Below are 24,032 nucleotides of genomic sequence, written 5' to 3' on the forward strand. Positions count from 1 at the left end.
CTTATGAAAAGTAGGGAAGGAGAGAAAAAAGAAAAAAGCAGTTTAAATAGAAGCATGAAATAAGGTACCAGAAAGCCTAACATAATTGTAATTGTAAATGGGTTAAACTCCCCAGTACCTATTGTTTTATACACGTAATGGAAACCATATGTTTTAAAAATATGTGATGTGATCGTTACCTTTGGTCTATGAAACAGCTGTATATAACCACTTTAATAATTAATGGATATAGCCACTTACATTCCAGCTGATCTATTTGGAAATGATGTAACTACAATAGGGTTTAATATATTTTTATAAGCAGTTTTTTAGACAAATCACTTCCTCTTACTTACATATCAACTAGAGGACGGTTGCCAGAGTGTCATCACCTCATATAACAGAAAGAAATAATTTCACCTTTTATTGCATGGCATTCTGCTGTGTACCTGTCATTTCAACTCAGCTTGGTCTTATTTTCCCATAAACATACTCAGCGGTTTCCACCCGTCTCTATGTGGTGCTCTTGCTTAAGGTTCCCCCTCACATTATGAAAATCCCTTTTCTGTAGATCATTTCAAGTCCTGCCTTCCGCCTGGAGCCTCCTGTAACTGAATACTCTAAAATTACCTTATCAGCCTTTCTGATCACCGGACCACATTATGTAGCTCTTAGTTATATGCTGCCTTGCATATAACTATCTCCCACCTCTCTCTCTATGTACTGGTATATAGCAGCACACTTGCTTCCTTAGAATCACTAGTGGTCACCTGCGTTGTGGGTGTCCAAAGCACATTTTTTTTTCATTTAAAGAAGGCATTGCCTTAAATTCAGATTTACTATGCCACACTTATTTTTTTTTAACATAAGCCAAAAGATTCTGGTTGTGAAATTTTTCTCTTGGCTACTTAGTATTAGCGTCAATGGCATGAAAGGGACAAGGCCAGGGAGGCAGCCTGTGGCAGCACAGATTCAGAAGGCCGAGTTTTGAAGAAGCGCTTCACCCGTCACACTTTGAGAAGGAAAGTGGTGTTAACTGAAGACAGCCAGAAACGTTTAAGAGGTCTCTAAAGGGGAGGTATGATAGCATGTCCGACAATGAGTTTATTCAAAATAAGATTTTTGTTTAAAATTAGGTTACTCGTGTGACAGTTCAGCCGAGACAGTGAAATGATCAAAGATGGATTCTTAAGTTGCTACATTTGGTTCCCATGGGATAATTTTACAGGCTTGTAGTAATCTCTTTGTAGTTTTATAGTTTTCCAGGATTTTTTCCCCTCCTTTCTATTATTTATTTCCAGGATTTTTCTTCTAAATTTTTAATTTCCAGTTAATTTCCTCTTAAATTTTAATCTTCAGTTAAACCTCCTGAGTAGTCTCTAAAAGCAAAGTAAGGAATAATTACATGTTCAAAAATTAGAGATTTATTAATTAAAAGAAAACACTTTATCTATGTAGTTGGAAAAAGGAAATATTCCCCTGGGTGGCACAGCACACGTTTTGGTCTCTTCACATGGCCGGTGGCTGTGAGGGTTTCCCAAGCAGGTGCAGAATGGACACCCACAGGTTTCCGAGTGGCCTTCCACTGTCAGGGCCCCAGGGTTCCTGTTTGTGATGATAACTTAGTGTGGAGCTAAGTGATACTTGGTGTGGGGCTGTCTCTGGTGCATGGTCCCCTCAAGCTACCTGTGCAGCGCTCCCAGAGGCATGAATAAAGCCCAGCTCTTTTGTTGCTTCCAAACAACTGCTGCTGCAGGACAGCAGTTAGCTAAAAAATGGTGAGGCACTTGCTATGCTCTGCCTTTTACTCCTTCAAGAGAGAGGTGGGAGATAGAGCTTATTAATATAAGATTCTGATAAGTTAAAATTCCGCCATGGATTTCTCCAGAGTTACTTGCCGTTTGAATTCATTTCTTTGACTTTGTACAACTACAGCTAGAATTTTTTAATGTGTGTCATTTTTTTTCCCCTCCTTAAAGAACAATGTGTATCCTGGAGGTAGCATGGCAAGAAGGAATACGTATGTCTGCGAAAGAACCACAGATCGATACACAGCATTGCAGAACGGAAAAGACAGCAGGTAACTGTCGCCATGCAGGTAGGACTGCCGTTGTCATTGCTCTGCGTTAGTAGTGCTCTTGGTACAACTCCTATAGCTGAACAGGTGAAGAGGAAAGGAAACAGAATCGCTAGTTAGATGGCAGCCACCCGTGCTTCCTGAGGCACCGCCTCGTGTGTAGCAGAATGGAGCAGTGGAAGAATATTTAGGGAAAATAAGAGGTAAATCTCTTAATCTACGATTTTCTAAATAAAATCTGATAGTAAATAATTCCCTATAGCAAAACCTATCACAGTGTCCTAATCTTATCTTCATTATTTGAATCTTGTTCTTTTTTTTAAAGTATTTATTTTTATTTAAGTATTTGACTATACCGGGTCCTAGTTGTGGCATATGGGATCTTAGTTCCCTGACCAAGGATTGAACCTGAGATCCCAGCATTGGGAGCTTGGAATCTTAGCCACTGGATCACCAGGGAAGTCCTGAATCTTATTCTGTTATACCTCTGCTGCTTCCTCCTTACCTCCTCCCTTCCCACCCACCCTGTCTAATCACCATTATATACAAATACAGAAGACTGTGTTTTTCTTCCGCTAAAGAAATGTGGCCATCTCAACTGATCATTGAGACCACACTGTTCTCAGAGTGTTTTATTTCAAATAATGATAAATCATGTTTTATTATTTAAAAAATTTGACTTCTTTTCATCGTGAGTTGTAAGGACTACTACTCATCAGTAGATCACAAAATGACGGAGTTTATTGTAATAAATTCTGTTTAGTTCCATCCCTAGTCATTTTAGTAGACTTGACAGACCATTCTTAAACTTGTTTCCTCTCAGTTAATAGGCACTTAAAGTAAATGTTACTATGAGGCATACAAAGGTAAAGGAGTCTTCCTCAGACGTGAGAGCCTTTAGGCTAGAGAGGTTGTCGGGAATTAACTTCTGTTTTACTGTTTTCCCTTTACTAAATCTTAATCTGCAGCTCCTTTAATCTGTAGCAGTTTAACCTAAAACTGAGCTAAAAGCATTTTGATGATGTTTCAAGAGAGAGGATTTTTGCTCTAGTTATGAATTCTTATTGAATAGTGGGCAGTGAGCCACATCAACACATCACACCAAACTGTGATTGATTTTTTTTTGGAAAGTGTGAAGTGTCTCTGGTCAATCATTTTACCCATAAAAATAATGTTATAGATTTCAGATTCACATATATAGGACAAGAGTGTATGAAATACTTTCCATGGAAGGTGGTGATAAATTCACCCTGTACACTTTTAAAAATATTGTTGTTAGTAATAATACCATTGTTGTTGATTTCAAGTGTTTGTCATGAAAGATATTAGACTTTTAAAAATCTAATTCTTAAATTTTAGTAAACTACAGCTTTTCTTTTTTATATCTCCATGGTCTTCTCAACTGGCTTATGTTGAAAGCCTTACAGAGATGTCCGCAAGCAGCATGTCCGCTGCAGGCTCCGCCGTGGCCTCCGCTGTGCCCTCGGCACGACCCCGCCACCAGAAGTCCATGTCCGCTTCCGGCCATCCTATTAAAGTCACACTGCCAACCATTAAAGACAGCTCTGAAGCTTACAGGCCCGGGTAACATGGGGTTGCATTTCGTTTGTCATCAAGAGTTTTAAAAAAATATAGCACCATATAAAAATACCTGATAGCTATCACATTTTAAGAGCTTTTTTGAGAAGACTCAGTGTTTATGGCAGAGGTAAAAAATTATAACATAAACTTACTACATCCTCCAGCTGTTATCAGAAATGTTGCTTATAATTTAAGTCATTTTCTAGAGGAATTTTCTTCAAGGATTTTGTTTTAAACCCATCCATGAAATAAAGGGTTGTTCCTAATTTATCATTTAAATAAATTGAATTTTTATGGTTTAAAAACAAACAGAAACATTCCAACCCACAAGACTAGGGGTTGAGACCTGATTAATCTTGGCTCCAGCCAGTCACTGGTACTTAAGAAGAACTTTAAATTTTCCTATTAGTGAAACAAATAATCTCAAAGATCCCTTTCAATTATAAAATTAAATTATTTTCTGGTATTTCTGCATGTTAAGAATTCTCAAATTCAGAAACGTGTCTGATAGGTTTGTTAATCATGTTCTTGGTATGTGGTAGCATTTACTGTCACTCAGGAGTGAATTATAAATAGGAAATAAGCCTTCAATTCACAGCCTTTTGATAAACAATAAAATTTGTGTTCCACATTGCTGACTGGTTTAAGAGAACAGTGGAGGGACAAAAAATTGCATGCAGTGCCCCTTGTTTGGCATTCCTGATACTGAATTCCAGTGTCAGGAATATATATATATATATATATGATTTATATCTTTATATCCCTGTTTCAGTAATTTCTTTTTTTTTCTTAATACATATATTTTATTGAAGTATAGTTGACTTAAAATGTTTCAGATGCACAGCAAGGTGATACAGTTATACATCAGTTCAGTTCAGTCGGTCAGTCATGTCTGACTCTTTGCAACCCCATGAATCACAGCACACCAGGCCTCCCTGTCCATCACCAACTCCCGGAGTTCACTCAAACTCACGTCCATCAAGTCGGTGATGCCATCCAGCCATCTCATCCTCTGTCGTCCCCTTTTCCTCCTGCCCCTAATCTCTCCCAGCATCAGAGTCTTTTCCAATGAGTCAACTCTTCGCATGAGGTGGCCACAGTACTGGAATTTCATCCTTAGCATCATTCCTTCCAAAGAACACCCAGGACTGATCTCCTTTAGAATGGACTGGTTGGATCTCCTTGCAGTCCAAGGGACTCTCAAGAGTCTTCTCCAACAGTTCAAAAGCATCAATTCTTTGGTGCTCAGCTTTCTTCAGAGTCCAATTCTCACATCCATACATGACCACTGGAAAAACCATAGCCTTGACTAAACGGACCTTTGTTGGCAAAGTAATGTCTCTGCTTTTGAATATGCTATCTAGGATGGTCATAACTTTCCTTCCTAGGAGTAAGCGTCTTTTAATTTCATGGCTGCAGTCACCATCTGCAGTGATTTTGGAGCCCCCAAAAATAAAGTCTGACACTGTTTCCCCATCTATTTCCCATGAAGTGATGGGACCAGATGCTATGATCTTAGTTTTCTGAATGTTGAGCTTTAAGCCAACTTTTTCACTCTCCACTTTGACTTTCATCAAGAGGCTTTTTAGTTCCTCTTCACTTTCTGCCATAAGGGTGGTGTCATCTGCATATCTGAGGTTATTGATATTTTTCCTGGCAATCTTGATTCCAGCTTGTGCTTCTTCCAGCCCAGCGTTTCTCATGATGTACTCTGCATAGAAGTTAAATAAGCAGGGTGACAATATGCAGCCTTGACGTACTCCTTTTCCTGTTTGGAACCAGTCTGTTGTTCCATGTCCAATTCTAACTGTTGCTTCCTGACCTGCATATAGGTTTCTCAAGAGGCAGGTCAGGTTGTCTGGTATTCCCATCTCTCTCAGAATTTTCCAGTTTATTGTGATCCATATACACATTAATTTTGAAATTATTTTCCATTATAGGTTATTACAAGATACTGACTATAGTTTCTTCTGCTATTCAATAAATCTTTGTTGCTTGTTGTGTATCTATTTTTTAAATTAGAAATCTAGCATTCTATTCATACTAAGTCAAACAAATTGAATCAGAATATCATAAATTTTTTAGTTAGGCCAAAATTCAATAGGTTTTTTAAAATATATGTATTGTACATATTATTTTTATATAAGTACGCAAAAGCTTTTCTACTATGCTTGATGAAGGCTTGAGAAAGAACATCAAAAAAAAGATGGAGAAATATCTCCATCTTTAGTAACTAAATTTTTATAAAAGGCCTTTAGTCTGAAATGATAGTGTCTTGGTAATTACAGTGAACACATGCATCACATCTGTCACTAGAACGAATAGAACAGGGCCGATTAAAAGTAGCCATGGCAACTTTCTAACAGTTTTTAGCATGAGCAAAACTGTTCTCCGTGGTTACCCTGCGTAACGCATCTTCCTGTGTCTCAGCAGCACAACCCAGCGCGTGCCTGCTGCGTCGCCATCTGCTCACAGTATTAGCGCCTCGACCCCCGACCGCACCCGCTTTCCCCGCGGCAGCTCCAGCCGCAGCACCTTCCACGGGGAGCAGCTGCGCGAGCGCCGCACCGCCGCCTACAATGGGCCGCCCGCCTCCCCGTCCCACGAGCCGGGGGCCTTCGCGCATGCCAGGAGGGGCACGTCCACTGGTATAATAAGCAAAATAACATCCAAATTTGTCCGCAGGTCAGTACCAACGCACTATTTTGTTTCCTCTAGGGGGTACGGATATTTGCTTTTTTTTTTTCTTTCACCTCTACACTGATTTTTTTCCAAAATGGGTTTATGACATTTCATTAAGACATGCTCTTTTTACAGAAGCTTGAAGAAAAAGATCAAGGAGGACATAGTCTTTTTCCTTAAGGAAAAAAAAAAAGAACAAAATGAAAATTTTAAAATTCTGTAAAATAGAGCAGGAGGAACATAACTTGGCATAAAAAAAATGTGTGTTCTAACAAAAAATGTTCCCTACTTAAAAGCCTCTGTTTAGAAAATGGAATTAAATGTGACTACATTTGTCCTTCAAATGGTACTTAAGAATACTTTTAAATCGCTCACTAATGACACACATACACACATGTAGTCCCCCTTTTATTCTGACTTATAGAAAGCCTATTATGTTCTAGAGTCACAGATATTACTTATGTAATGTAACATCATAAAATCTTAACATCAAAACACAGTAAACACAAAAGGAATACAAGTGTAGTAATCTAATTAAGTAACACTGTGAAATTGTACTCCTTTCTAAAAAGTAACGTAAGTATATAACACCCATTGATTATACGAGTGCTGAACATAGTGCAGGTTGATGTAAGTTTGGTCCACTATCAGGTCCTGCTAAAGCCCCACAAAAGTCCTGTAGGTACAAAGCTTTGTGCTCAGTGCTGAGCAAGTTTCAAAGATGAAGAGACAGCATCTGTGCCCTCAAGATTCAGCCCCAAAAGGAGCAGACTGTCTGCCACCGGCCACAGTACAGAATGAACCATGAATGGAAAGAGACGTGTGGGCAAGGCCCTGAGGGCTTCCACTAGGGAAGAAGTTAAGTCTCCATACTGGGTAGTTATTTGAGCAAATAAGAAGTTATGGGTAAGAAAGTATTATACTTATTCTAAAAAATATTGCTTAAATACTTAATTTTCTATGTTTTTAGTGTTCCTAGGGTTTCAGAGAGTGGGTGTAGAAAAGAGAAGCAGTGTCTATAGTCTCTTCCCTTTTTGTGGAACTGTATATAGACTCTGTTCATCGATTGGTTTGCCCAAGATCACGCAGCTGCATTTGTATCTTTAAATACCCTTATGCAAAGTCAGTTTCTAACCATATCAGACAGTGATTTTGTACCATTTGGGCGGTTACCACGCCACAGTAATAAAGACCTGAAAGCTCCCCCACAGTCACCATGACCGTGGAAAGTGCTGGATGACCCTCTGTGGGGCACCAGTTAGATTATCCGTAGTTGGCATTTGACTGGCAATTTAAATCCATTTTTAAAAGCCAGTACTTTCTTATGGTTAAGCCAGAATTGATTTTAAGATGAAGGAAAATAGATTTTTAGTTTAATGCTTGATTACTAATTGTACATTAAGCATCATGGAAAATATTTCTATTTGCAATGAAATTTAGATCATAGAGAGAAACATACTAAGGAGCACTGGACAAGAAGTCAGGACCAGCTGTCAGAGCTGGAACATGCCTTAGAGATCATCATTGCGAGGTTAGGATGGGAGATTGCCGTGTAGGCGATCAGCAAAGGTGGACATCTCCCGTGGGCCAGGCTCTCTGCCAGGCGCTCTTGACACAGCCCCTCCCTTCCTGCCAGTTCCTGATGGTCTTGTGACCCCCCCAGACTGCTGAAACCTTTTCCTCACTTGGCCTTCTGCCCTCCTGGGCTCCCTGTCCCTTCTGAGGCTCCTTTGCTGGTTCTGTTAGGTCCCCCCACCCTTCCCTGACCTGCCTGCCTCAGGGCATGATTTTTGGACACATTGTCTTATCTGGTTCTCCTTACTCTTGGTGGTCTCATTCAGGCCCATGCCATTATATTCCATCATATGTTAACAGTCTCAGTTTAGATATTTAAGCCAGACCGCCCTTCTGAAGGACAGACTTGTATCCAATTGTCTACTTGGCCTCTCCACCTGGTTGTGAAATAGACTCTCCAACAGAACCTGTCCAGGATTCAGCCCTTGTTTCTCTTCCCCAAACCTGTCCCTCCCTCAGCCTGTGCCATTTTAGGTCATGGCGACACCGTCCTTCCGGTTGCTGCGGACCCTGAGCCTGGATTATCCTTGCCTCTTCCTCCTTTCTTCACACCACACGTCATTCCGTGAGCAGTTGTTTTGGCACTGCCTTCACAGCATTTCCAGGATTTAGCGGCGTCCAGCCCTCCTACCACTGCCCTCACGGTCTCAATCACTGTATGTCTTCCAGCTCCTCACAGGTGCCCTAGCTTCTGCCCTTGTCCTGTCGTGTCCCCAGCAATGTAAGTCCTTGATTTAAAATCCTCAGCTTGCTTTTTGTCTCATTCAGAATACAATTCAGAGCCCTCCCAGTGGCCTCCGTAGTCTGGCCACCCATTCCTGCTCTGACTCCCATCTTCCCCACTCTGCCCCTTTCCCTGCCAGCCTTTCAGGGCACCTGACTGTCCTTGAGCGCACCAGGCATACCCGTTCAGGATTTCGTACGCCCCTGACACCTGCATGGCTGGCTTCTGCGCCTCATTCAGGTCTTTATTGGACTGTCACTTCCTCAACCCCCTGTTGGACATCACCACCTCTTCCTCCCAGTACTCCCTCTTCCTGCTTTATTTTTCTCCACAGCACTTGATTCTACCTGAAATAGTGGATTTCCTTGACTGACTTGTTCGTCATGTGTCTCTCCCAAGGAGAAGACACTCTCTGTGAGAACAGGGGCTTGTGGTCGGTTTGCTCTGTTCTGTGCTGAATCAATCTCCTGCCGAAGAGTGAATGCTTCCTCTGACATGTGGTGTGGCATTCAGTAGATGTTTATCCCATGAGTAGATGAATAATGTGGAAGACAGTTTAAAAAGTGAAGAACGTTATTAGACGTTCTGATAAGTGCTCTGAAGGAAGCAGGTCCTGAAAGAGAGGACGAGGTTGAGGGAATGAAAGTGTTCAGAGCCAGCCTGTGGAGGGTGCTAGTGTGAAAGGGTCTCAGGCTCCACCGTGCCCTTATTCGCCTTTGAACAGTGTCATCGAGTAGAGGGCTTGAGGGGGCAGAAAGAAAGAAGCGAGGGAGGACGTTGTTTGCTGCTATTTGTCAGAAATTAGAGGGTTTTTTTTTTTTTTGCTATGCTGGGTCCTCTGTGCAGGCTTTCTCTGGCTGGGGCGAGCAAGGCCAGCTCTTCTTTGCAGTGTGTGGGCTTCTTACTTCAGTGGCTTCTGTTGTTGCAGAGCACAGGCTCTAGGGCACCTGGGCACCCGGGCTTCCGTAGTTGCAGCAAGTGGGCTCAATAGCTGTGGCTCGTGGGCTGTAGAGTTGGGGCTTGTTATTTGTGGTACAACAGCTTGGTTGCTCCAAGGCATGTGAAATTTTCCCAGGCCGGGGACTGAGCCCATGTCCCTTGCATTGGCAAGTGGATTCTTACCCACTTAGCACCAGGGAAATCCAATAAGGTTTTTTAATGTCTTGACTTTTAACATATTTTAATTAATTCTGGATGTGGTTAGAGAAGAGAAAAAATGCTCAGTTCTGCTCTGAGGTCACTTGTCACCCTATGAGCAGCTTTGGCTTTACAAATATATTTGTGTTCACAACAGTGCCATAAGGGTAGCATCTTGTGGCTCGAGGTGGGGCCATCTAATTCTGCTTCAGATGACTTAATGCAGGAAGACAGGCAAGCAGGAATTTCCATCCCAGGGATGGAGCCACTGAGCTCTTTAGCAACAGACAGACTGGACATGCAGCTGATCTTTATGCATTTGCAGCCTTTTGAGCTTTTGGGTGTTGGAGGCTTGGCAATAAACTACAGAACTTTTTCAGTGCCTTATTTAATATCCTCAACTCAACTGTCAAGTTATCATCCTTCCCACTTCTCTTCTTAAACTTGTCCTGGGCTCAAGCCTGGCCTTTCTCTGTATTCCCTTTGGCCTCCTCACCTCACTCTACCTAAAGCTGGAAGAAATGGAGCGACACGCTGACACCTCCACGGGATCCACACCACACCCCATGTGCTGGGGGCAGGGCTGGCTCACGCCCAACTTGCAAGCCAAGACACCTCACAGGTTCAGGAACCAACTCAGTCGATGGGCTACTGAAGGCTTTAAAAGATGGGGGGAAATGTAGGATTTTATAGGGGAAAAGTAAAGGAATTTGGATTATTAAGCTTTAAGAAAAGAAGGATACAAAATAGTTCAGAATTAATCATTCATGTATTTGAAAACCATTATCACAAAGAAGCCAGCTAGTAGTTCTCCTTGGCCAGTAAGAAGCTGGACGCCAAAATGACCACATGAAAGAGTTGTTTTCTGGGCTTAAGAAAGAACTTTCTAAGTGATTTACACTAGAATAATCCATCAGGGGAGGATATAGATTTTCTGTTTCCAAGTGTTTAGAATGATTTGTTTTGGAGGAGTTCTGTGTACCTGCTGTATAGACTAGAGATTATATCGAACCCCATAGCTCTTATATAGGGAATAACCGGATTAGTTCAGCTGATTATATATAAGGTATGTGGCTTTTTTAAACTTTAAAATATTGGAGAACCATGCTGCACGCACTGCATGTGCTGTTACAGCCAGCTCCACTTCTCTAACCCCAGGTGCCTCCCTCTGTGGCTGCTTGGAGCTGACTTACGCACTATTTGAAACCATTGCCAAATAGCAGAAATTCTTCCAGTCAATCTCTTTGTGGCATCCAGGCAGGCACAAACAGGATATGGGAAATGATGTGACGAGTCAGTTGCAAATAGTTATTGCAAGGGAAGTAGGGCCTAAGGTGTGTTTCATTCCTAATGCTTCCAGTTGGGCATCAGTCTGCCAGCCGTAGAAAAGTCCAGTGCAACGTAGGTCCCTTCCTGTTAAAGGAAATTTATCTTAGCAGCAGGAATCAGCAGCATTATTATCTTTCGTGCCCAATCAAAAGACTGCCCCTCAATATCTATCGTTATATCTACATGTAACTCAAAATGCACACTTCATTGGAGCCTCCTCAAAAATGTGTTGTATTTCAGTGTGCTGTAGTAAGATAGGTTTGTGTAAATGGCTTTGAACTTTTATTATACTTCCCAAGGAAGATGCCAGTTATTAAAAATAGAAATTTAAGAAAACCTATTTGAATGTGAAAGTACATCTTACTATCCTTTTTAATTCAGATAGGAAAATGGTTTTTACCGAATACGTCTGTCACGAAATTCCTATAGTTAAAGACCCTGAGAAGTATATAAGGCATTCATATTTTAACCAGTTGAAGTTTTAGAGCTTGCTGTACTGATATACAACATTGTTATTAATTTGAGGGATGAGGAAAGTGGTACTGATTTTATTCCTGTTGCATTCATTTTACATAAATAATGTTTCTGGAATGGTTAAAACATTAAGAAAATGTTAACTTAAGGGTTCAAGTTGTTGATTTTTCCCAGCTATTTAGTACTGTTTCGCTATCACAAGTCATCTCAGTCTATTTCAGCTGGTTTATAACTTGATACTCCTATGTATATACTTAATTACCTTTGAATATGACAAATTACATTCAACAAAAGAACAGTTAGTAGAGTTTTCCTGGTTTTATTTCACAGGTGGATATACAGGTAAGATCAGTGTTTCTTTTAAGATTGAATTCATGTTTTTAGACTCATCTGCTTGGATAGGCTGTTTGGTGTGCTGTAATATTTTATCATGTGCATGAATCATTAGCATAACTTCTGAAATAAGTTACTTGCATATTTAAAAACTATATTTATTTTCAGAAATACTTATATGTTAAGCTTTATTTCTCACTGCAAGGTTCATGTATATTTTTCTGAATTGAGCGACTACTCCAATTATGGTTAATAACCATTATGAAGTTAAATCTTGCTGCTGATAATTATTAAATAGTTTTAACTTTAGATTGAACTAAAAGTGAAAAGATAAATTATGACTTTAAAGTCATGGCTGGAAATTGGAAGATCACGTAAAAATCCTAAACCATCACTTAGCATGTCCTCTCTGACAATACCCAGTAGACGCTCAATAAATGATAGTCAAGTGTGGTTATGATGAAAAACATAAATGATATTAAACTGACTAGTAATAGAGATCTGTCATGCTAGAAATTTGCTCAACAAGTTAATTTTAAAATCATTTTAGATACAGGTTTTCTTGGTAATTTTTTTTCACTTTTATCATTAAATCTCAACCTTCACTTTGTTTTGAGGGATCCAAGTGAAGGCGAAGCCAGTGGCAGAGCCGACACCTCAAGGTGAGGAGCCACTATTAATACTTCGCTGCTAGGTCCCTGTGTGTGAAGACGTTCTTTTGAAATACTTGACAGCACTTAATAAACATGGAGAGAACTAATAACTAGATAGAATGTGCATTTATAATTTTTATATTGGTATGGGCTTTCCTAATGTTGCCTAGTATTTATTATTAACTTTGTTTGTGTTTCCTAAACATTATTTTGAATTGTATGCCTTATAGCCTTTCTGTCCTATTAAAAAACATCTTAAACATGCAGAAGAATTAATTGATTAAAATGTACTGATCCTTTTCTCACAAAAATGATGTAAATAAAATTAGTCAAATAACCCAGAACATTGAGGTAACCAAATACATAGGAAGCTGTGATATTAGAAATATATTTTAAGGGGCTATTCATTGGTGGACCACATTTCAAAACTCTCACCCTGCCATATTTTATGGCTTTTTTGACACTTAATACTGCTTGTGTATTCATTTTGGTGATGGATCGCAAAGTTGAGCACAGTCAGAATAGGGTGGAGAGCTGGATGAAACAGGTGGCTGGGCCCTACCCCCAGGGTTTGTGATTGGCAGGGAGGGGCATTGACGCCACTGGTGTGGACCACATTAGTGACATGTTAGTGCTTGTGTTGTATTTATAAATGGGAAGTTTAAGAAACGAAGACGTTTGATTATTTTGAATGTACACCAGCATTAAGGGGTAACGCATAAACCTTAGAACCTTGACAAGCAGTTCCTCAGTAGGACAGAGGCCTGGCTTCATTCAGGGAGTATATTTGACCAGCTAAGCACAGGTCTCAATTTAATTTCTTCTTTTAAAATTACTTGAAAAATAAGGCACTATGAGCTTTGGAAACCCTGGTGGTTCAGTAGTTAAGACTGCACTTCCAGTGCACATGTCTCAGGTTCAATCCCTGGTTGGGGAACTAAGATCCCACGTGCCAAGCAGCCAAAATCAAAAACCACCGTCAGCTTTGGAAAAGCTGTATTGAGCATCCCTATGTAGTCTTTTCTACAAACTGTGCTGTGTGTGTGTTTACTCATAATTGAAATGTTTCTCTTTTGGGATTAGGTACCCAAGTCACCTCAATGGGGAGCCAGCCAGAGGGAGGCAGAACAATTTTCAGCCTCCTTTTGCCTGTTAGACATGCAGGACTCTTGCGGTTAGCCCCTCCCTCGCTGAGTCACTTAGTCTTGAGCCCCCTTCTTGCAACTCATCCTGTCTTTCTCCTCGATTTTCCCCCTGAGATATTTAATAGCATGTAAGGTCACAAGTGGCCGTTGATGTTGCCGTTAATCTGCATGCATTTATCTTTTTAATGTGACTATATGTCTATCTCTCTCTCTCTCTCTCTTTTTTTTTTGCTTTTGAACAAACTTATCAGATACCTACTATCTGTAAGGTACCAGCTGTTCATTTAATCCTCATGACAACTAAGTGAAAGGTAGACATTTTACAGATGAAGAAGCAGTAAGGAGCCCCGGTGGGACCCAACCTGTTACAGTGAGGTTCTGTCCTATTCATGGTGGTGAATAGCACTGGCTTCAAGCCAGACCTCATGGGTGTGAGCTATGCTGTGCCACTTACCTCTCTGTATACCTTTAAGAAAGTTACTTTAACTCTTCACGCCCATGCTTCCTCACTCTGACTGCTTCCTAGGGTTGTTGTAGGGGGTAAAGGAGTAATTAATACATGTTAGGCACCTAGAAGGCAATGGCACCCCACTCCAGCACTCTTGCCTGGAAAATCCCATAGACGGAGGAGCCTGGTGGATCGCAGTCCATGGGGTCGCTAAAAGTCGAACACAACTGAGTGACTTCACTTTTAACTTTTCACTTTCATGCATTGGAGAAGGAAATGGCAACCCACTCCAGCGTTCTTGCCTGGAGAATCCCAGGGACGGGGGAGCCTTATGCGCTGCCATCTATGGGGTCGCACAGAGTCGGCCACGACTGAAGCGACTTAGCAGCAGCAGCAGCAGGCTTCCCTTGTGGCTCAGCTGTTAAAGAATCCACCTGCAATCCAGAAGACTTTGATTCAGTCCCTGGGTTGGGAAGATCCCCTGGAGAAGGGAAAGCTACCCACTCCAGTATTCTGGACTGGAAAATTCCATGGACTGTATAGTCCATGGGGTTGCAAAGAGTCGGACATGACTGAGCGAATTTCACTTCACTTACAGTACGTATTCCTCCTAAGTCAGTGTTAGCTGTTACTGTTGATGTCAGTATGTCCAGGCACTTTGCAGAGTTAACGTTACAACAGTGGTGATGCCTTTGAGATACAGGTAGAAAAATACCTTGTGTGTGCCTATTGTCTTAAGGTCACCAGGTTTCCTTGATGGAATGGAAAGAAAACTAGACTTGGAGTAAAACATCTGATTTCTAGTCTTTGCTTTTCACCGCGGAAAAGTGATTTAAGTTTCCCAGTTGTCAGTTCTGTTTTTAAAATGAGTATTCAGTCACATGATCTCCTGGGTACCTCCCCGCCCTAGCACACTGATCCCATGGCCCATGTTGTGTGTATAGTCCTGGTGAATGATTCTGGTTGGATCTGCACACACACCCAGAGACCTGTGATGTCATAGCTTAGATTTAGTGAATGAGTAAAAGAGATTAATAGAGAAGACACTGAGATAAGTGCTCTCCATAGTTGCTTGATAGTCTTTGGAAATTTATTTTCTACACTTAATCTTTTCCCAATTTTCTCAAGTTGGCATAGTTGGCAGAGGTTTGTCTGTTGAAATATCTAAGAATGAGGAGGAAAACATATAAATGAATACATAAAAATGTATAAATATAAATGTATACATGAATATACATTATATGATAATATTGATGTAAAATGTGTATACAGACAAAATATTTATATAGTAGAATATAAATTCCTTTCAAATTGTATCCTTTTTTTTTTCTTTAAATCACACACAAGTTAGTTAGATTAGCAAGTTAAAATTGTAACATCTATGTTTGGATAACTGCTCAACAAATTTAATTATAGCATCTTCTGAGTCATAAATAATTATTAATTTTACCTGTCTTTGCTTATTTGAAGTAGGTTTTATGATACTATGTTATTTATGGGGAGACCTCCAATAAGGAAAATCCAGTAAGGTTGACTCATTTAAGTCAGTCTCTTGCTATTTGCTTAGCACAGTTCTAGATGTATGAGATACATCAGTGAACAAAACCAACAAAACTTGCCCTATTGGAATTTACAATCTAGTGATGAAGACAGATGATAAATATAATAAGTGAGCTAAATAGTATATAAGAATGTGATAAGTACTAAGAGGAAAAATAGAGCAAGGTAAGGAATTGGCCATGCCAGAGTAGGCATAGTTATTATAGACCACAGGGAGAAAGTGAGCAGCCATCTGAGGGAAAAGCATTTATGGCAGAGGGAACTGCCTGTGCAAAAGCCTTAAGGCAGAAACATACCCCGTATGTTCAGAGAACAGTATGGAAGCCAGTGTCTTGATGGGTATGAGCAAGGAGGAAAATAATAGATGGAGGGTTAGGGGTGGGAGTTGGAGTGTAATAGGTCACCTGGAGCCCTGTAGACTATTTTAAGGATATGTTTAGCAGAACATTGAAGTCTGATGTCTGCACTCCTGCATGTTACCCCACTGCAGAACCACATTCTTTCTGCACATCATCAGGTACAAATAATCCCACAGTAGCCATTACTACTCTTCTGGTTCCCAGACTTCCTATGCGCAAAAAAAAAAAAAGTAGAAAAAAAGAAAAATTTTTCTTTATATTTCAAAAATGTGTGTTTATAAGCAACTTGCTTTTGGTCTCCATTCTGTATAAATGTATAGAAAATGGAGAATCTGCATTTTCAAACAAATACGGAGAAAAAATTTCAAGTTGTTTGCTTTCGGATGCAAACATTTCCCACAAACAAATATATTTAAGAAAATAAGCTGTTTTAATTGGAAGATATTAATAGGAATCAAAACAGATGGCAACCTGGAATCTGATTTTTGTAACAGCAAGATGATGCAAATCTTTGTATCTACTTGAAGGTAGTCTACAAACTGGGTCATTTTATTAGTCACTGAGTTGTGACTGCTTATATTTTGTGTGTGTTTTGATGTCTTTGCTGACAGGAATTTTTGTCTTCATTTTCCCCCCTTCCCCCTCTGTCCCCTAATTCCAGAAGTACAACAGGGGAACCAAAAGAAAGAGAAAAGGAGGAGGGTAAAGATTCCAAGCCACGTTCTCTGCGGTTCACGTGGAGCATGAAGACCACTAGTTCAATGGACCCCAATGACATGATGAGAGAAATCCGCAAAGTGTTAGATGCAAATAACTGTGATTATGAACAGAAAGAGAGGTTTTTGCTTTTCTGCGTCCATGGTGATGCCAGGCAGGATAGCCTCGTGCAGTGGGAGATGGAAGTCTGCAAGTTGCCACGACTGTCCCTCAACGGAGTCCGCTTCAAGCGAATATCCGGGACATCTATTGCCTTTAAAAACATTGCATCTAAAATAGCAAATGAGCTTAAGCTGTAAAGACATTCGAATTTACAGGATCAGGGAAGATACACCCATATATGAGGTACAGTTTTTGAATGTACTGGTGATGCCTAATGTGATTGGCCTGTGAATCTCCCCATGTAGAATTTGCCCTTATTGCAATAAGGTTATACATAGTTACGAACTATAAAATTAAAGTCAGTATGAACTATAATAAATATCTGTAGCTAAAAAAGTAGGTTCACATGTACAGGTAAGTATATTGTGTATTTCTGTTCATCTTCTGTTTATAGAGTTGTATAATAAAACAGATGATTGCTTAAAAACTTGTATAGTTGTCTAGATTTCTGCACGTAAATGTACGTTTAATGCTTTGAGTTGAAATTCTTTCTGTTATTTACATTCTGGTGGGTTTTTAAAATTCTTATCTCCATCATGCAATTTTGAAAATTGTGTCCAGAGTTTAAAAAGTGCACAGAAAACTAGTCTTTACAATTGTAGCATGGACTTTTAAAAGTTATTTTTAAACCATATTTAAATTTGAACCAGAAGCTGATAAATAGATCAGCTTTGTTATACACAGAATTACTTCTGCTTATCTTTGCTCTTATCCTTGTTATCAGACAAGGTTTAGTTAAGATACAAAATGTTTACAGTGTTGGCACTTAGAGGTTTTAAAATAAAGTACATGAAAATAATAATAGCTTTGCCTTGAGCTAACTAAGAAGTCCTGGGGAAGAAGTTAAATCTACATAAAATTTCTTTTGAACTTGAAAGTGTTTCCTGGCCCACTACTAATTGGAGCGGCAAAATTAAAGAGAGTCAATATTTTACATGGCTACTATAATGTAAAGTGTCACTTAGGTTTGATGCCTTCCAAATCCCATGACATTAATTGTGAAAGTATAATATAATATTGGGACCATTTCATAGCACAAACTCATCTTTACAGTGTTGAACAATGCATCAGTTAAGAAATAATGCCACCTCAGGAATTAATGGGCATTGGGAATGTTTGCCTCATGCTCCCTCCAAGCCTCTCCATCCACCCCTGACATAGTACTATCTGTCATTACATAAGAGACTTTGGAGCAAAACATGCTATTTATAATAGTATATTATTGATTTACGCTTATGTGGTTGTTCAGTTGATTCCCATGTGACCTGTTTGTTTTTAATATTTTGCCAGATTTCTTGTATTTATTCCACATCATTATGCCTATAATGTGCAGCTTTGTAATTGGGCATTTGCCTACTTTTCTTTCATAATTAGTGATATATGCGATGTAAAACCACTAGTAAAGGTACATTTTAATACTTGTTGTTTTCTACTGAATTAGCCTTGGAGGTTGACTGTGCAATGTTATTTAATGTTGTAATTACTGTAATATCAGCATATGGGCCCCATCTGCACACTCCTGAGAAATAGAAAGTGTATTCCAATTTCATCAGTTTAAAGAGAAATAAAGCTGTGACAAAATACTGTAATTCTAGCCTGCATCAGAAAGCTCTAAGCGCAGGTGATGTGCCATTTTATGATGGCTTCCAGACTAGGGTGATCTGTACTGTACTGTGATGTAGCTTTTTCTGTAACAGCTGTGTTCTAAAATGAAGTGTATTTTTGCCTTAGCAGAGGATGGTGTTTGGAAACAAAAACAAAAAACAACTGTGTAGCCCCCTTTTAACTTAGTGTTCATTCAAAAAAAAAAAAAAAGATGCAAATCTTTATTCACTTTCACTGGTGCACACTGAAATTTTACTTGAACAGTTCTCATAATAAAGCACTTGTCTTTTGCTCTTTATCAGAATGTGAATTACCTGTTTTCTAGTGCAAAAGTCTTCTGTATGGGGAGTTTCTTTTGTGTGTGCTAAATTTAATTAACAGGGTAAAATCTATATAGATTTTTGAGATGTCATTATGACATGACAAGAAAAAATTTAATCTTTTTATTGGAATTCCTATCAATTAAAACATTCTTTGAAAAATAGACATGCTTTTTCCAAAGTAGAAACTGATTGTTTTTTTTTTTTTTTTTTTACATTTTCTCACTCTGGTTATCTCTTCTATGTTTGTAGCAGGGAATTTTACTTCAGTACTTTTTAATGAGCTAAAAATGAAATCTTAATATTCACTTTAGGTTTTTCCATTTTATATGGCAACATAACATTTTTTGAAGCTTTAGAGGAGTTTTATGGTATGTTTGCATAAATAAATACCACATATGTTCACTGGCTATGTGATATCAGGATTTCCTTCATTTCTGCTTAAATATTATTTGATATAACATCACTAATATTAAATTATTTTGTATTAATTTGATAAATAATAAGATGAAATATGCTCCAGAATCCTGACTCGATAATATAATCTAAGAAAGGATTTGATTTAAAACCCGAAATACTTTATTGTGAAGTGATTTTCACCAACAGTACCATTTCACAATGTGGGTAACAAAAAGGACATGTGATGGAGTGAAATACCAATTTACTGTAAATAAGTGATTTAATGCATGTGTCTGTCCATCAAGATCTCTGCTTTCACTTAAAAAAATATCTACTGAGGGATCTCCTGTGTCTTAAAATATATAAAGGAATTGTAAAAGAGGGTTTCCTACTTCTGCAAGATTTTGGTCCTTTTGGGAAGACAAAATATAAACACACCCAAACCAAAAATACACACCCAGGTAGAAAACAGTGAAAGTGCTCAAATAAGCACAAGGAATAGATGCTGTAAGAATTCAGAGAAGGGTGGGTTCTGTATCAGTATGAGAAAAGAAGGGCATTTGAGGGATTTGAGGATGGATAAAATTCAAGACGATGAAGGAACATGTGAGAAAAGGCTGGGAGTTAGTAAGGCTGTAAGACACATTTTAGAAATGAACCACTTATTTTGTGGTGTGACAGGGTTTACCTAGGTTGCTGGATAGAAGATATGTAAAGCATTGATTGCAGCCTCAGCTTGAACTTGACCCATGATTAGAGGGAAGTAATTTGGGCTTTTGAAGCCCAGGAAATACCTAATAAATTGATTGAGCAAGTCATTAATTTGGCAAATTTTTCAAGTACCAATATGCATCAGGTTCTAGGTTCTGGGGAAACAGCAGTTAAAAAAAAAAAAATCTGTATCTAATAGAAATCTGTGGGATGATTGAAGGCTAGATAGAGCCAGGAAGATCTTTTCAGAGGCTATTAGCTGTAAAGTGTGGATGAAATAGTCTAGATAGAGATGGTTGACATAGTATCGAAAGGAGGGTATATTTGAGAGAGATTTCTAAAGGTGTATCAGCAGGATAGCATAAGTAGAATGTGGCCCATATTCTACTGAGTGGAATGCAGAGAGAGCTTCCGGGCATAATGATTCAAGTTGTCAGCTTGCACATGAAGACTTCTGCTTTCATCCAACATGAAGAAGTACTAGAGTCATCCTTCCACCTAAAACAAGAAAACAAACAAAGGCAAAACATGAAACAACGGATTCGGATGGAGTTTTCATTTTGATGGGGTGTTTTCAAGACATTGTATATCAGCCAATGAAGGACAGTGATCCTTAAGAGGAAACAAGTGAAATGAACCTTGTGACTGACCCAGCTGTCTGCCTGGAGAGAGTTTCTAGGCTGTGATACATGGAGGGGAAGCCACATGGAACCTGGTGTACACCCTCATTAAAGAGTCAGAGCTGGGAGACCAGGGAGACTGAGGCAGCTAAAGTCTGGAGGGAGACAGCTATACCAAAACTCCAGAGATGCGCAGAGATCAGCACACACATGGAGAAAACTACATGAAACCAATGAAAGGACCACCTGAAATACTGGAAGGATCCTCAAGTCTCATACAGAAGTAGTGCCTGCTCCAACCAGCCGTAGTGAAAAACCTCATAATTCATGGGTCGTGGGGAGAATACTCAGAAGTTTTGCCTCAGTAGTGGAAACCAGTTAACCCTAGATTAAATACTGTGTTGTTCCTGCTTAACAAAGTTTAGCAAGCAGTATCCAGAAGAACTATTTCTAAGTAACTATGTTCCAGAACAGAGCTCAAGAATCACCTGACATGGTAATAGTCATAATATCTAGCCTCCATTCAAAAGTTTTCCTGCATGCAAATATTAATGTTCTAACTGAACTATTTTTAAAAAATAGATCACACATTTATGTAGAAACTTGTCTACATTGCATTTTTATTTTTTTAAAGCCAGCATGGTTAAAAATTAGATTTTTTTCATTCATCTTATTGGTCTGTAACATCATTGCATTTTCTGTACATGTTCATGAATATAAAGCAAGAGATGTGTAAAAGAAAAGGGTATATGATGAGGAATTATCTGAAAATATAGTACAGCCAGTGCATATTTAAGTTTTTTTCAATGCTCTTGGCACATACTGTATGTTTTGAAAATATATCCCCCAAAACTATTTGTAGATATGGAATATCATATGTAAGAGACATCATCTTTAAGAAAAAGAAACTTAGATGACTATTGCTGTACTGTATTATCATTGCAAATAGACATGTTCTGTAAAATTTCCTAAGTAATTGCTGCTTGCTTAGCTTACCCTTAGTGGTTTGATGGTACTACATTTGATAATATAGACCAAATGTATGGAAATGATATTTCAATCTTGATCTTAATTTTCTAAGGAAGAAAAATGTTCAATTTTAGTGATATTCACTTTGAAATATGAAATTGAAAAAATCTGAGGAAGACTAATCTCAGATCATCTCTAGGTAAGTCATGTTTTAACTTAGATGATGTCACAGAAATAGTAAAGCAAGTGAAACAATAGAAAACCATCAATTAACACCTGTTTATTGTGAGAAATCAAAAATTTTAAAACATAAAATGTCCAGCTCATGTCTTCAGTTCAGTCGCTCAGTCGTGTCCGACTCTTTGTGACCCCGTGAATCGCAGCACGCCAGGCCTCCCTGTCCATCACCAACTCCCGGAGTTCACTCAGACTCACGTCCATCGAGTCAGTGATGCCATCCAGCCATCTCATCCTCTGTCGTCCCCTTCTCCTCCTGCCCCCAGTCCCTCCCAGCGTCAGAGTCTTTCCCAGTGAGTCAACTCTTCGCATGAGGTGGCCACAGTACTGGAGTTTCATCCTTAGCCTCTTTCCTTCCAAAGAAATCCCAGGGTTGATCTCCTTCAGAATGGACTGGTTGGATCACCTTGCAGTCCAAGGGACTCTCAAGAGTCTTCTCCAACACCACAGTTCAAAAGTATCAATTCTTCGGTGCTCAGCTTTCTTCAGAGTCCAACTCTCACATCCGTACATGACCACTGGAAAAACCATAGCCTTGACTAGACGGACCTGTGTTGGCAAAGTAATGTCTCTGCTTTTGAATATGCTGTCTAGGTTAGTCATAACTTTTCTTCCAAGGAGTAAGCATCTTTTCATTTCATGGCTGCAATCACCATCTACAGTGATTTTTGAGCCCCCCAAAATAGGTCATGTCTACTTACATATAAACAAAACCAACTGAAGTTAACTATGGATTCTCAAAATGTTAATTTTATTAAGGTGGAACCTGATTCATGGGGTCACAGAGTCGGACACGACTGAGTGACTGAACTGAACTGAGATATATTGGGTTTATTGTTTTCTCTTTATGCCATCACTAGCTAATTTGTTCTGTGTGAGATATTTTAAAATTTGATATCACTATACACACTTGATATCAAATTTTCAACTCTAATGAAAATTTGTATAGGAAATTGTTACCATGTCTAGATTAACTGATAACAAACTTGGTCAAAGAATCAAAATATCATGGATTGAAAGGCTCTCACAGTGCTGAATCTACTCTAAGCTATCCCCCCAAAACTGGTCATGCTACTGCTGCTACTCCAAAGACAAGGCTAGCCTGCTCTAGATATTTGCAGGGCCAGATGCAAAGCACAAAAAAGACCATGTCCCAAAGCACACCCTTCTTTCCCATTCTCATCTCTCCCAGGTGCATCCTTCACTGGGAAGGGCTTGAAGCACATGGAGAAATGAAGATTGCATATATTTCATTTAACCAATTATGAGTAATTATTATTCAGCTTACTCATGTTTTGATTTTCCAAAATGTTTAGCTTAAGTTTAGACATACTTCCGATGACATGCATTAATAATAACAGCAAAAAAAAAAACAAAAGGAAAAAGAGAAAGGTTATCTGGTACAAGGTTTTCTTAGTAAACCCATGCTAATTGCTAATAATTATCTTTCATTTTCCTTCTTAAAGTAATTACTTCCTACATTACTCAAAAGATTTTTATAGAGACCAATATTTACCTGCTTTGGTAGTGTCTTGGTTGGAGAAGGAAATGGCAACCCATTCCAGAATTCTTGCCTGGAGAATCCCAGGGATGGAGGAGCCCAGTGGGCTGCCGCCATCTATGGGGTCGCACAGAGTCGGACACGACTGAAGCGACTTAGCAGCAGCAGCAGCAGCAGCAGCAGCAGTGTCTTGGTGCCGCTGTTATTTCTTGGCTCAGTTTTGCAAAGGACATTTATAGCAATTTGGAAATCTCACCTGTTGAACTGTTTCTGTTCCCTTGAATGTTATTTCTCCATCCAGGAGTTATAAAATAATTTTTAATAGCAATAAAAATAATCATATACACTATCCTGTTAGTAAAGCCTTTTATTCATACAAAAGCAGCATGTATTCACAATTTTAGAAAGTATAGATAAGCTGGCTCTTGTTCAAGATGTTGATGTGGGAGGATCCTGAACTTGGCTACTTCCATGGATACACTATCTACAACTAAATATGTAACCAACCCCCTATACCTCCCACTCCATGGCTCTGTGAATCACAACCAAGCGTTAACTGAACTAGCTACTCCTGAGGAGCAAAGAGATTGAACCTCAGGCCCGAAATGATAAAAACTTCTAGAAGAAAACATAGATGGTCTTTTTGAACCGCAACACTGTCAAACTGGAAATCAGCTACAAAAACTGTAAAAATGGAGGCTAAAAAAATGCTACTAAGTAATCAATGGCTCACTG

The 24,032-nt window shown here is 39.2% G+C and overlaps 1 protein-coding gene across 5 annotated transcripts in view; it reads left to right on the top strand.

Annotated features, from left to right (window-relative positions):
- MARK1 (microtubule affinity regulating kinase 1) overlaps positions 1-18,838 on the top strand; it is a 141,120-nt gene extending 122,282 nt beyond the window's left edge. For 2 of the 5 annotated variants that reach the window (XM_018060170.1, XM_018060172.1), the window contains exons 14-18: positions 1,959-2,059; positions 3,476-3,640; positions 6,068-6,322; positions 12,509-12,553; positions 16,718-18,838. In XM_018060170.1, the coding sequence (XP_017915659.1) occupies positions 1,959-2,059; positions 3,476-3,640; positions 6,068-6,322; positions 12,509-12,553; positions 16,718-17,072 (921 nt within the window). In that variant the 3' untranslated portion in view covers positions 17,073-18,838. The remainder of the gene's footprint in view (positions 1-1,958; positions 2,060-3,475; positions 3,641-6,067; positions 6,323-12,508; positions 12,554-16,717) is intronic. The other 3 variants (XM_018060171.1, XM_018060173.1, XM_018060174.1) reach the window with 3 other exon arrangements.

The sequence above is a fragment of the Capra hircus genome, chromosome 16 (genome assembly GCF_001704415.2).
Source record: "Capra hircus breed San Clemente chromosome 16, ASM170441v1, whole genome shotgun sequence".
Classification (NCBI taxonomy): Eukaryota; Metazoa; Chordata; class Mammalia; order Artiodactyla; family Bovidae; genus Capra; species Capra hircus.